Raw genomic sequence first — 13892 nt, forward strand, 5'->3', positions numbered from 1 at the left:
ATGGTCAGTTAATACTTGACAAAGGGGGCAGCAGCATAAAATGGAGTAAAAATAGCCTCTTCAACAAATGGTGTTGGGAGAGCTGGACAGCTACATGCAAAAAGAAAAAAAAAAGAAACTTGATCACCAACTCACTCTACAGAAAAATAAATTCAAGGTAGAGAAAAGACTTAAATATAGTTGTGACACCATAAAAGTCCTGAAGGAAAACATAGGGAGGAAAATCTCAGATATTCCATACAGCAATATTTTCACTGACATATCCCCTAGAGCAAGGGACACAAAGGAAGGAATAAACAAATTGGACTTCATTAAATTATAAAGCTTCTGTGTGACTAAAGAAAATAGCATTAAAATGAAAAGAGAACCAAATATATGGGAAAACATATTTGCCAATGACAACTCGGACAAGGATTTGATCTCCAAAATGTATAAAGAACTCACACAACTCCACTCCAAGAAGACAAACAACCCAATTAAGAAATGGTCAAAAGACTTGAACAGACACTTCTTCAAGGAGGACATACAAAGGGCCCAAAGACACATGAAAAGATGCTCAGCATTACTAGCCATCATAGAGACGCAAATTAAAAATACAATGAGATACCACTTCACACTGGTCAGAATGGTCACCATAAGCAAAGCAACAAACAAGTGTTGGAGAGGATGTGGAGAAAAGGGAACCCTAGTGCACAATTGGTGGGAATGCATACTGGTGCAGCCACTGTGGAAAACAGTATAGAATTTCCTCATAAAACTAAAAATGGAACTGCCTTTTGACCCAGCATTTCCACTGCTGGGATTGTATCCTAAGAACCCTGATACACCAATCCAAAAGAACCAAGGCACCCCAATGTTTATAGCAGCACAATTTACAATAGCCAAGTGCTGGAAGCAACCTAAGTGCCCCTCAGTAAATGAGTGGGTCAAAAAACTATGGTACATTTACATGATGGAATACTATGCAGCAGAAGGAAAGAAAGAAGGAGCTCCTACCCTTTGCTACAGCATGGATGGAACTGGAGAGCATTACGGTAAGTAAAATAAGCCAGGTGGTGAGGCACAAATACCATATGATCTCACCCATAATTGGAACCTAATCAACAAAACAAGCAAACAAAATATAACCAGAGACAGTGAAATTAAGAACAAACTGACAGTAACCAGAGGGGAGGAGGAAAGAGATATAGGTGGGAAAAGGGGAAGAGGTTTTTGGGAACATGTATAAAGGACACATGGAGAAAGCCAAAGGGGGAAAGATGGAGGATGAGATGTGGGGATTGTTGGAGTGGGAGAAATGGTGGGGGGTAAACCAGGCAACTGTACTTAAATAATAATAAGAAAATGTAAAAAATAAAATAAAATAAATTAAAAAATAGAAATATACTGAAAAGGAAAGGAGAAGGAAATAAAAAATAGTAATTACAAAAAATTAACTAAATTATTTTAAAAGACAGTAATGGAGAAATTGAGGAACAAAATGAGATATGAAATACAGATAACATATAGCTAAATGGCAGAAGTTGGTATCTCCTTAGTAGTAATTACTTAGTAGTAAATAGATTATCCTCTTTAATTACAGGCAGAGATTGACATAATGAATTAAAAAGCAGAATTTATTTATATACTGTCTACCAAAGACTCACTGTAGATATGAAGACACTAAATAGTTTAAATTGAAAGAATGGAAAAATATTTTATGCAAATAACAGTCAAAATAGAGACAGATTGTCTATATTATTTCAGAAAAATTAGATTTTAGGTCAAAAGTTTACAAGAATCAAAAAAGGGTATTATATATTAATAAAAGCTGTGCTCTATGAAGGATATTAACAATTATATATCTGTATACAACTGTCAGAACCCTAAAATATATAAAGCAAAAACTGGCAGGATTGAAGAGTAAATAGTTTTATAATAATAGCTGGAGACTTTGATACATTATTTTCAATAATGGGTACAACCTCTAGACAGACTATCAATAAGAAAATAGAGCAACTTAGGTGCCCATCAGTAAATGAGTAGATCAAAAACTATGGTACATTTACACAATGAAATACTATACTACACAGCAGAAATAAAGAAGGAGCTCCAGTCCTTGCAACAGCATGGATGGAATTGGACAGCATTATGCTAAGTGAAATAAGCCAGGTAGTGAAAGACAAATACCATATGATCTGCCTATAAGTGGAACCTAATCAACAAAACAAACAAACAAGCAAAATATAACCAGATACATTGAAATAAAGAATAAACTGACAATAACTAGAGGAGAGGGATAACGGGGGAAAATAGGGAAAGGGTCATCAAGGAACATGTATAGAGGAAACATAGACGAAGCCCAAAGGGGGCAGGATAGAGGGTGGGAGGCGGGGATGGGTAGGACAGAGGGAAGTAGTGGGAAGGAAATGCAGACTACTGTACTTGAACAACAATAAAAAAATACAAGCAATAAAAATAAAATGGAGGACTTGCCACAACCAGCTTTGCTCTGTTGGTTAGATGTCATTCTGCAAAGCAGAAGGTCACTAGTTTGATTACCATCAGGGTACATGCCTAGATTGTGGGTTCAGTCCCAGTCTGGGAATGTATGAGAGGCAACTAATCAATGTCTCTCTCTCACATTGATGTTTCTCTCCCTTTCTCCCCCTCCTAAAAATGTAATAATAATAATAATAATAATAATAATAATAGACTTAAATAGCATTTTAAACCAACTAGACCTAACATACATAAATAGAACATTCCACCAAAAGCAGAGTATATATTCTACTCAAGTGCTTATGATACATTTTATAGAAATGGTCATATTTTACATGACAAAACAAGTCTAAATAAATTTTAAAATAATATGTACAGACTATCACTTTTCATAAAAAAGTGCAACTGTATAGCAATAGCAGAAGGAAATCTGGAAAAATTACAAATGTTTAGAAATTAACACACTCTTAAGCAACCAATGAGTCAAAGAAGAAATCATAAGGGAAATTGGAAAATATCTTGAGAAAATGAAAATTAAAACACAACATATTAAAATACAGGGTGCAGTAAAAGTGCTCTGAGGGAAATTTATAGCTGTAAAGGCCTATACTAAAAAGGGTCTCAAATCAATGATCTTATTGAACAGCTAAGGAACTATAAAAACAAGAGAAAACCAAACCCAAAACTAACAGAGGGAACAAAACAATAAAACTTAGACCCGAATACAAAATAATAGAAAATAGAAAAATGGGGAAAAAAACCAACAAAACCAAAAGTTCGTTCTTTAAAAGGATCAACAGATTGACAAACCTTAAGCTATATTGCCTAAGGAGAAAAGAGAGAAGGTTTAAAATTACTAAAATAATAAATGAAAAAGGGTACATTACAACTAACTTTACAGAAATAGATAGTATTTAAAAATACATATATAAAAAGGATTGTAAGAGAATGGTATTAACTCCTATACATCAACAAATTGGCTAACCTATATAAAATGGACACATTCTTAGAAACACAGAACTACCAAAACACAGTTAAGAAGAAATAAAAAATCTGAACAGACCAATAACTAGTAAGGGGATTCAAACCTTCCAACAAAGAAAAGCCCAGGACCAGATGGCTTTACTTGTGAATTCTACCAAACACTTAAAGAAGAATTAATGCCAACCTTTCTGAAACTCTTCCAGAAATTGAAGAGAGGGGAACATTTTCAAACTCATTCTATGAGGCCAGCATTATGCTGATCTCAAAGCCAGACAATGGGTTTCAGCCAAGATGGGGGTGTAGGTAGAAATGCTTCAATTCCTCACACAACCAAAAGAAGGATAACAACCAATTTAAAAACAATAGACAACCAAAAAATGCTAAAAAATCAAACTGCAGGGAATTCCAACAACAAAGGAGTTAAAAAATCATTCACCCAGACCAGTAGGAGAGGTAGAGATGGGAGACAGGAGATAGACAGCTGAGCAGAGATGGTGGGTGGCAAGGTTGCAGAATGCAAGGGCGAGGCAGGGCTGGATGAATGGGAAAGTAAAGAATCAAAACTAGCCGTAAAATACTGCAGGGTGGGGGGGGTGCAATGATGGGAGAAACTCCCAATCTCACAGGAGAGTTACTTGGAAAGTGGGGCTAGAGAAGAGCGAGCCAGCAGCATTGTTCCCTCTCTGACCCCTCCCGTGCCACACGGCCACGGCATAGGCCGTGCCACAGGGCAGCAAAGAGAGTTGCCCCACCCTGGAAAATACCTAAGTCTCTGCCCCCTTACAATAAAACAGGTGCACTGAGACCAAAAAAAAAATATGGCCCAAATGAAAGAACAGATCAAAACTCCAGAAAAATAGATAAGTGATGAAGAGATAGACAACCTATGTGACGCAGAGTTCAAAACACTGGTAATCAGGATTGAGTTGGTCACAAAATGAAGGAAGAAATGAAGGCTACCCAAAGTGAAATAAAGCAAAATATTCAGAGAACCAACAGTGAAGGGAAGAAAATTGGGGCTCAAATCAATGATTTGGAACAAAAGAAAGAAACATTCAGCCAGAACAGAATGAAGAAACAAGAATTCAAAAAAATGAGGAGAGGCCTAGGAACCTATGGAACAACTTTAAATACTCTAATATCTGAATCATAGGGGTGCCAGAAGAAGAGGAAGAGCAATAAATTAAAAACTTATTTGAAAAAATAATGAAGAAAAACTTTCCCAATCTGGCAAAGGAAATAGGCTTCCAGGAAATCCAAGAAGCCCAGAGAGTCTCAAAGAAATTGGATTCAAGGAGGAACACACCAAGGCATCATCATTAAGTTAATCAAGAATAAAGATAAAGAGAGAATTTTAAAAGCAGCAAGAGGAAACAAGAGAGTTACCTACAAAGTAGTTCCTATAAGACTCTCAGATAATTTCTCAAAAGAAACCCTGCAGGAAAAAAAGGGGCTGTAAAGAAGTATTCCAAGTCATGAAAGACAAGGACCTACATCCAAGATTACTCTATCCAGCAAAGCTATCATTTAGAATCGAAGGGCAAGTAAAGTACTTCCCAGAAAAGGTCAAGTTAAAGGAGTTCATCATCACCAAGCCCTTATTATATGAAGTGTTAAAGGGACTTATCTAAGGAAAAGAAAAAGATAAAAAACTATGAACAGTAAAATGACAACAAATTCACAGCTATCAACAACTGAACCTAAAACAAAAACAAATATGAACCCAAAAAACAACTAGAATAGGAACAGAACCAGAGAAATGGAGATCGAATGGAGGGTTTTTAGTGTGGAAGGGGAAGGGAAGAAGGGGAGGAAAGTTATAAGGAATAAGAAGCATAATTGGTAGGCATAAAATAGAAAGGGTAGGTTAAGAAGAGTATAGGAAACAGAGAAACCAAAGAGCTTATATGTACAAGCCCTGGACATGAACTAAGCAGGGGCAGGGGGAATACTGGAGGGTGGAAGGTGTACAGGGGTGAGGAGGGGGGTAAAGTGGAGAAAAAAATTGGGAAAACTGTAATAGCATAATCAATAAAATATACTTTTAAAAAAGCCAGACAATGGCATTATAAGAAAACTACTGACCAATATTCTTCATGAATATTGATGCAAAATCCCCAACAGAAAACTAGAGGATTGAATTCAGTAGCATAATAAAAGTATATGCACCATAATAACCAAGTGGTGCAAGGTTGGTTCAACATAGAAAATCAATAAATATTATATACTTCATTAATAGAATGAAGGATACAAAACCCCATATTTATCTCAGTTGACTCAGAAAAAGCACTTGAAAACTATATGTTTTCATAATAAAAACACTTAACAAACTGAGAATAGTAGAAAACTTTCTCACTATGATAAAGACCACATATGAAACATCACAGCTGACATCACATTCAATGGAGAACGGCCAAAAGTTTTTAACCTAAAATCTGGAAGAAGACAAGATTTTCAGGAAAAAAGCAGGAAAAAGTGGCCTGCTTTTGCCACTTCTACTCAACACAGTATTAGCTCTAGCTAGAGAAATTGGGCAAAAAAAAATAAATAAAAGGCATCTAAAATGGAAAGAAAGAAGTAAAATTACTCTATTTGCAGATGGAAAGGTTTTACAAATCTTATAGTCTACAGAACACTGTTTGAGCTAATAAACAAAACAGCAAAGTTTAAGGATACAAAATGAACACACAAGTCGGTTGTATTTCTATATGCTAACAATAAACAATCTGAAAAGGTAATTGAGAAAATGAGTTCAATTACAGTAGCATCTAAAAACAAAACACTTAGTAAAAGACTTAACAAATTGCAAATCTTGTACACTGAAGACTATGAAAATTGCTAAAAAAGTTAAAGACCTAAATAAATGAAAAGATAGCCCATGTGCATGGATTGAAAGACAACATTGTTAAGGGACTATACATTTGATCCTTAAACAACACAAGGTGAAGTGCAGGGACCCACTTGTACATTGTTGTTTTTTTCAATAAATATTGTCAGCCCTCTATAGCATCTCCTGATTCAACCAACTGAGGATCAAAATGAGTATTTTCTATATGTGGTTGGAAGTTGGAAGATGTGGAGGGCAGTCTGTATGCATTATTCCATGACATTTTATAAGAAATGTGAACATCTGCAATTTTGGTATTCATGCCAGGGTTGGGGTGTGTTCTGGGAAAAACCCCTCACAGATACTGAGGGATGACTAAATTTTGTAGGATTAAAAATTTATACTTGCATTTTTGACAGTGTGGTGCATCAGTACCACTAACCCTTGCATTGTTCGAGGGTCAACTGTACTTCTCAAAGCATTATATAGATTTAATGAAATTTCTCTCAGAATTCCAATGCTGTATTTTTAAGCAATGGAAAAATTCCTAAGAATTACATGGAATTACAAGGGACCAGAAGAAAGAACAAAGTTGGAGAACTTACACTTCCTCATTTCAAAACTTACTAAAAGATACATAATCAAAAGAATGTGGAACCATCATAGGATAAACATATAGACCAATGGAATAGAATTGACAGTCCAGAAATAAACCATCACATCTATGACCAATTGATTTTTGACATGAGTGCCAGGACAATTCAATGGATAAAGAACAGTCTCTTTAACAAAGGGTACTGAAAAAAAACTGGATATTCATAAGAATATATTTTTTAAAATTTTATTTTTCAATTAAAGTTTACATTAAATATTATTTTATATTAGTATTATTATTATTAGTATTATAGTATAGAGGTTAGACAATTATATAACTTACAACATGATCTCCCAGATAAGTCTAGTACCTACCTGGCACCATGTATAGTTCTTATAATATGATTAACTATATTCCCTATGTTGTGCTTTACATCCCTGTGACTATTTTTATAATTGCCAGTTTGTACTTCTTAATCTTCACCCTTTTCACCCATCCCCCTAAACCACCTCCTATCTGGCAACTATCAATTTATTTTCTGTATCTTAGAGATCATTTCTGTTTTGTTTGTTTATTTTATTTTTTAGATTCCATATGTAAAATAATATGGTACTTGTCTTTCTTTATCTGACTTATTTCACCTAGCACAATATCCTCTATGTTTACCCATGCTGTCACAAATGTCAAGATTTCATTCTTTTTATAGTTGAGTAATATTCCATTGAATATATGTACTACATCTTTATTAATTTGCCTTATGATAGACACTTAGGTTGTCTCCATATCTTGGTTATTGTTTATAATGCTGCAATGAACATACAGGTGCAAGTATCTTTTAGAATTAGTGCTTTGTATTTCTTTGGATAAGTACTCAAGTGGAATTCCTGGGTAATATAGTAGTTCTACTTTCAATTTTTTGAGGAACCCGCATAGTAGCTGCACCAGTTTACAATCTCACTAACACTAGCAGTTTGTTGATTAGTGACAATAGCCATTCTGACAGGTGTAAGATGATATATTATTGTGGTTTTAATTTGAAGTTCTCTATGATTAGTCATGTTAAATATCTTTTCTTATGTCTATTGGCCATCTGCATGTCCTCTTTGGAGAAATGCCTATTCAGATACTCTTCCCATTTTTAAATTTTTTTTGTACATGTGTGTGTGAAGTCATGACTTCCTTATATATTTTAGAGATTAGCTTTTTATCAGATGTATCACTTGGATTTCTTTTGCTATACAAAAGCTTTTTAGTTTGATGTACTCCCATTTGTTTATTTTTTCTTTTGTTTTCCTTGCCTGATGAAAAATATTCAAAAAATATTGCTAAAAACATGTCAAAGTGTTATTGCCCTTGTTTTCTTCTAGGAGATTTATGGTTCCAGAACTTACATTTAAGTCTTTAATCCCTTTTGAGTTTATTTTGGTATATGGTGTAAGAAAGTACTTTAGTTCCTTTTTGGCATACATCTGTCCAGTTTCCCCAACATCATTTAATAAAGAGACTGTCTTATCCTGTTGTACATTTTTGTTGCTTTTGTCATAGAATAGTGTGCCAGATAGATGTGAGTTTATTTCTGGGCTTTCTATTTTGTTCTGTTGATCTATTTGTCGGTGCCCCAGTATTATGCTGCTTTGATTACTATAGCTTCATAGTATAGTTAGATATCAGGTAGTGTTACACCTCCAATTTTGTTCTTTTATCTTGACATTGCTTTATCTGTTCTAGGTCTTTTGTAGTTCCATATTCATGACTTGTTCTAGTTCTGTAAAAAAGTACCACTGGTATTTTGATAAGGATTGAATCTGTAGATTGCTTTGGGTAGTACGGACATTTTAACAATGTTTATTCTTCCTATTCATGAGCATAATATATTCTTCCATGTATTTGTATCTTCTTTAACTTCTTACTTCAATGTCTTATAGTTTGGTCTTTTACCACCTTTGTCTTGTTCCCGGTCTTAACGGAAATCTTTCAAAATTTCACTGTTGAGTATGATGTTAGCTGTAGGTTTGTATATATGGCCTTTACTATGTTGAGGAATGTTCCCTGTATTCTGATTTTGATAAGAGTTTTTTTTAGCATAAATTGATATTGGATTTTGTCAAATGCTTTCCCTGCATCTATTGATATGATCATATGGTTTTTAGTCTTCATTTTGTTTGTGTTACTTGATTCATAAATATGGAACCAATCTTGCATCCCAGAAATAAATCCTACTTGATCATAATGTGTGATCTTTTTAATGTTTTGCTGAATTTAGTTTGCTAATATTTTGTTGAGGATTTCTACCTCTGTGTTCATAAGGGATAATGGCCTATAGTTTTCTTTTTCTTTTTTTTGTAGTGTCTTTGTATGGTTTTGGTATCAGTGTAATGCTGACCTTGTAAAATGAGTTTGGGTGCTTTCCCTCCTCTTCAATTTTTTAGAGTGCTTTTGTAAAATTTGCCATTGAAGCTATCTGGTCCAGGACTTTCGTTTGTTGGGACTTTTCTGATTACTTACTGATTTAATTTTGCTAGTATTTATCAGTCTCTTCAGATTTTCTTTTTCTTCTTAATTCAGTCTTGGAAGTTGGTGTGTTTCTAGAAAATTATCCATTTTTTCCAGGCTGTCCAATTTGTTGGAATACAATCATTCATAGCATTTCCTCATAATCTTTTGTATTTCTGTGGGTCAGTTTTCACTTATCCTCTTTCATTTCTGATTTTATTTATTTTGGCCCTTTCTATTTTTTCTTGACAAATCTGGCTAAAGGTTCTCAATTTCTTTATTTTTTTTAAAAGAACCAGCTCTTGGTTTCATTGATTTTTTTTCTATTGTATTTTTAAGACTCTTTAATTTACACTCTGTTCTTTATTATTTCCTTCCTTCTACACACTTTGGATGTTGTTTGTTCCTTGTTTTCTAGTTTCTTTTGTTAAAGTTCTCACTAAGTCCTTCTATTCTTTCCCTAAGGTGAGCATCCTTATAACCAGTGTTTTGAACTCTGCATCTGGTAGATTGCTTGCCTCTGTTTTGTTTAGTTCTTTTTCTGGAGTTTTGTTCTGTTCTTTCATTTGGGACATTTTTTTTGCCTGCTCATTTTGGCAGCATCCCTGTGTTTGTTTGTCTGTATTAAATTGAGCTGCTATGTCTCCTAGGCTTGGAAGAGTGGCCTTATGTGGTAGGTATCATGCAGCTTATCCAGTCACCTGATCTGGGTGCTCCAGGTGAGCCCCCAACGTGGGCTATGTATACTCTGCTATTGTAGTTGAGCCTTGATTGCTGTTGGCATGTCAGTGGGATAGATTTACCACCAGGCCTGTGAGAACTGGCTGTAACCAGTGCGGAGAATTAGCAGTGCAGGATCTACCCCATCAAACAGAACTCACTTTACCAGCACTCAGGTACCTTGAGTGTACCCTGGAGTGTGTTGTTCATTGAGGTGGTTGGGTGGTACTTTGACATAGTCCAAAGCTGCTCATCAGGTGCACAGGCTCTGGGACCTTCTGGGAGATGTAGGCCAAGATCAGTTGCCACCTGTGTTCTGTCTGGGTCGACCCAGCATGAGCTACAAAGCAACCTGCAGATGGCTGCTACTTGTGCAGGACAGGCCAAGCTGTGAACCATGGCCAACTGCTGTTAGTGCTGGGCCTGAGGCCACTTATCAAGAAGTACAGGGTACACAGAGGTCAGGTGTTGCTTGTTTGAGAGCTTTTAGGAAAGTCAGCAGCATGAGCCAAGACAGGTTGTTTGTATGGAAAGCCCCTGGAAAGGTCTTAGTTGGGCCACAAGTTGGGTAGGGCAGGGTCTCAGGAAATCACCATGGTGGGGTGTACAGTGTTAGCCAGATTGTTGGAGACTCAAATATAGCACTGCCTGACAGTTTTGTGAGTGGAATATTTAGCAAAAGAACGATGGCCTCTGCTAGCACTTATGTTTGGGAGAAAGCTGCCACCCCAGTCTTCGACCTGAAGCTAGACAATTCAGTTTCTCCCTTATGTCCCTGGTGCCTTTCAAGCTGCTGCCCCAGTGCTGGAACTCAGAGCAATGGAGACTGAGTAGGTCCATGTGCAGACCCTTTAAGAGGTTGGGACTCCAGATGCCCTCTATCTCACTGAGCTACAATCCCAGCTGGTTCTTACAGCCAGAAGTTTTTGGGATGTCTCTTCCTGGCATTGGAACCCTGGGCTAGGGGTTCTGGTGTGGGGCTGGATCCATGGGAGGACCTCGGCATCTGAGATAGTCCTCATGATTTTTAACCGTCACATATATGTGTGGGACCAGCCTGTTCTGCATCTCTGTCTCTCTTACCAGTTTTGATGTGGTTTATTCTTTATACCTTAGTTATAGGACTTCTGTTCATCTATATTTCAGGTAGTTCTAAATAATGGTTCTTCTGTAGTTAGTTGTAATTTTGATGTAGTTGTGGAAGTTTCTGAGTACTGTGTTTACCTACACCACCACCTTGACTGGAAGCTAGATCTACTATATTTTTAAAGAAAATGCTGCAGTTGCTTAGTCTCACCGTTTTACTAAAAATGGGTTATGAGATCAAGGTTTTGTGGATAGGCCTAGTTCATCAGATGGTGAAGAAGTAAAAATTCAGTTATTTAGTGTCTTTAGCCAAGACTACAAAACATTTTAAGCATTACCAAATAATACTGAGCTATTTACAACAGAAATTTCTCAATCAATTCTTCTCTCAGAGAAAGCAGATTTTTCTGATGATTGAAAATCATCCCCACACTCTAAACTAAATAGAACTAAAATATCTCCTCTGGGAAGGCTTCCCTGATTGTTGATTTTGTGTCTTCTGCACTCCTAAGGCATTTTGCCTGGAAAATTCTGGGTTTGGGTCAGATAATGAAGTTCATGAAGACTCAGTCTCAGGCTCTCTTCTTATTCTATACGTTCTCCCCAAGTCAATGACTCATACCTTCCTACCTCCAGGACAAATTTTTTTCTCTGAACTCCAGAACAATAGAGCTAAGAACCTCCACCTGCATAACTGAAAGCACTTGAAGTTTAGTAATGTCCAGAATGGAGCATGTTCCTCCAATTGAACACCTTTGGTGTTCTCAATTTTAGTGCAGAGCACTTTCATCCATCAACATTTGGATCAAGCCAGAGCTGACTGGATGCAGAGAGCAGCCTCTTGACCCTTGCCTCCACTCTATATTTTTTTAGGAAGTACCATTTAAAAAATATTTTATTTTCTTATTTTTAGAGATACAGTAAGGGAGGGAAAAAGAGAGGGAGAAAAACATAAATGTGTGGTTGCCTCTCGCATGCCCCATGCTGGGGACCTGGACTGCAACCCAGGCACATGCCCTGACTGGGAACCAAACTGGGGACCCTTTGGTTTGCAGGCTGGTGCTCAGTCCATTGAGCCACACCAGTCAGGGTGAGAGTACCATTATTTTACTTTCATCTACCACCCTTTTATGGCTGTCCTGGTACAAGCTACTATTATCTTTCCCATGGACCACTACAATAGCTCCCTGACTTGTCTCCATGCTTCCATTCTTGACCACTTCTAATCTATTCTCACAGCAGCCACAGTTTTATACCCCTGCTTAAAACTTTTATATGGCTTCTCTGGCTGATGTGGTTCAGTGGATTGAGCACAGGCCTGGGAACCAAAGGGTCACTGGTTCAATTCCCAGTCAGGGCACACATCTGAGTTGTAAGCCAGGTCCCCAGTAAGGGGTCCTTGAGAGGCAACCACACATTGAAGTTTCTCTCCTTCTTTCTCCCTCCCTTCTCTTCTGTAAAAATAAATAAATAAGAATCTTAAAAAAACAACAGCAAAACTTTCGTATGGCCCTACAGGATCTGGTTCCTGTCTACCTCTCCAATCTCATCTTCCCATCAGTTCAACAAACACGTCATTCATTCATGCTTGCTGCCTTTGCAGATATCAGTCCCTTCAGTTAGAATGCTCTTTCTTCTCTTTACCTGGTTAGTTACTGCTTACTCTTTAAAAGTTGAACTCAAATATAAGAAACCTTTCCAGATCTTTCCCCTTCCCCTCCAATTATGGCCAGTCGTGGGACTCACTATGACTATGTTTCTCTATCAGAGTCTTAGCAATACTGTCAATTAGTAGTCAACAATGAGAAAGTCACTTCAAGTACATACATCTTTGTTCACTAGTATGTCCCAGGTAACTGGGGGAGTGTTTGACACATATTAGCTGCTCAAAAAAAGGATGTTGCATGAATTAATGATCAGGGGACAGACACCCCACCACTTTCCAGCCAGCAATATGACCTTGAAAATTCACTTACTATTCCTGATCCTCAGTTTCCCACTGTGTAAAGCAGAGTGTGTAATCCTTTCTATCCAGATGACTTGCATAAACTTTCCAGCACCCAGTGGGCTCACATGTTTGCTTTGTTCCCACTCCTATATTGAAACAGGGGAAGCTAGAAGAAGATGCTCAATCATCCCAGGGTGCTGAGGGCTTAGAGAAGACTTTCCAAAAGAGGTGGCATGTGGTCTGGGCCTGAGGAAGGAAGGAGATCTAGACAGAAGGCACACCCTGTACAGATGCTCAGAAGCTAGGGTATACCTGGGCACACGCAGGTTGGTGTTGGTGGCCCTCTGGCGCTTGGCTGCCCACCTTGCAGGCCCTCCAGGCGGAACGTGCGGTGCTCCACAGACAGGCCAACTGCGCTGTATGGGCCATAGCGCAAGATGACCACCGCATTCTTGGGCATGGCTGGGCCACCTGCCTGGGCTACAGCGCAACACACACTGCTAGGCAACTGCTCTTCAGGCCCTTAGGAGTGGGTGTGACTGGGCGTGGTCAGGGAGGGTGAGGGTGGAGCTTGAAGATCCTCCACCCCACTCCCAGCCCAGCGCCTGGTGTAATGGGAGAGGGTGAGGAATTTCTCTTTCTAGATGTCTGAATCTCCTAATGTGCACCCACTGCTGGGGTGCAAAAGGGTGTCGTGGTGGTTGGAGACAACTTGCTTTAGCGACCTTAACAACCAGGTAAACAGGATTTCAACCTGG

The 13892-nt window shown here is 37.7% G+C and overlaps 1 protein-coding gene across 1 annotated transcript in view; it reads right to left on the reverse strand.

The window, feature by feature from the left end:
* Nucleotides 1–13594, reverse strand: part of CUNH10orf53 (chromosome unknown C10orf53 homolog) — a 30068-nt gene extending 16474 nt beyond the window's left edge. Inside the window, exon 1 of the mRNA XM_045841801.1 lies at nt 13498–13594. Coding sequence (XP_045697757.1) covers nt 13498–13594 — 97 coding nt within the window. The remainder of the gene's footprint in view (nt 1–13497) is intronic.
* Nucleotides 13595–13892: the final 298 nt, after the last annotated feature.

The sequence above is a fragment of the Phyllostomus hastatus genome, unplaced genomic scaffold, assembly GCF_019186645.2.
Source record: "Phyllostomus hastatus isolate PE091 unplaced genomic scaffold, TTU_PhHast_1.1 phas_contig_38, whole genome shotgun sequence".
In the NCBI taxonomy this organism is placed as follows: Eukaryota; Metazoa; Chordata; class Mammalia; order Chiroptera; family Phyllostomidae; genus Phyllostomus; species Phyllostomus hastatus.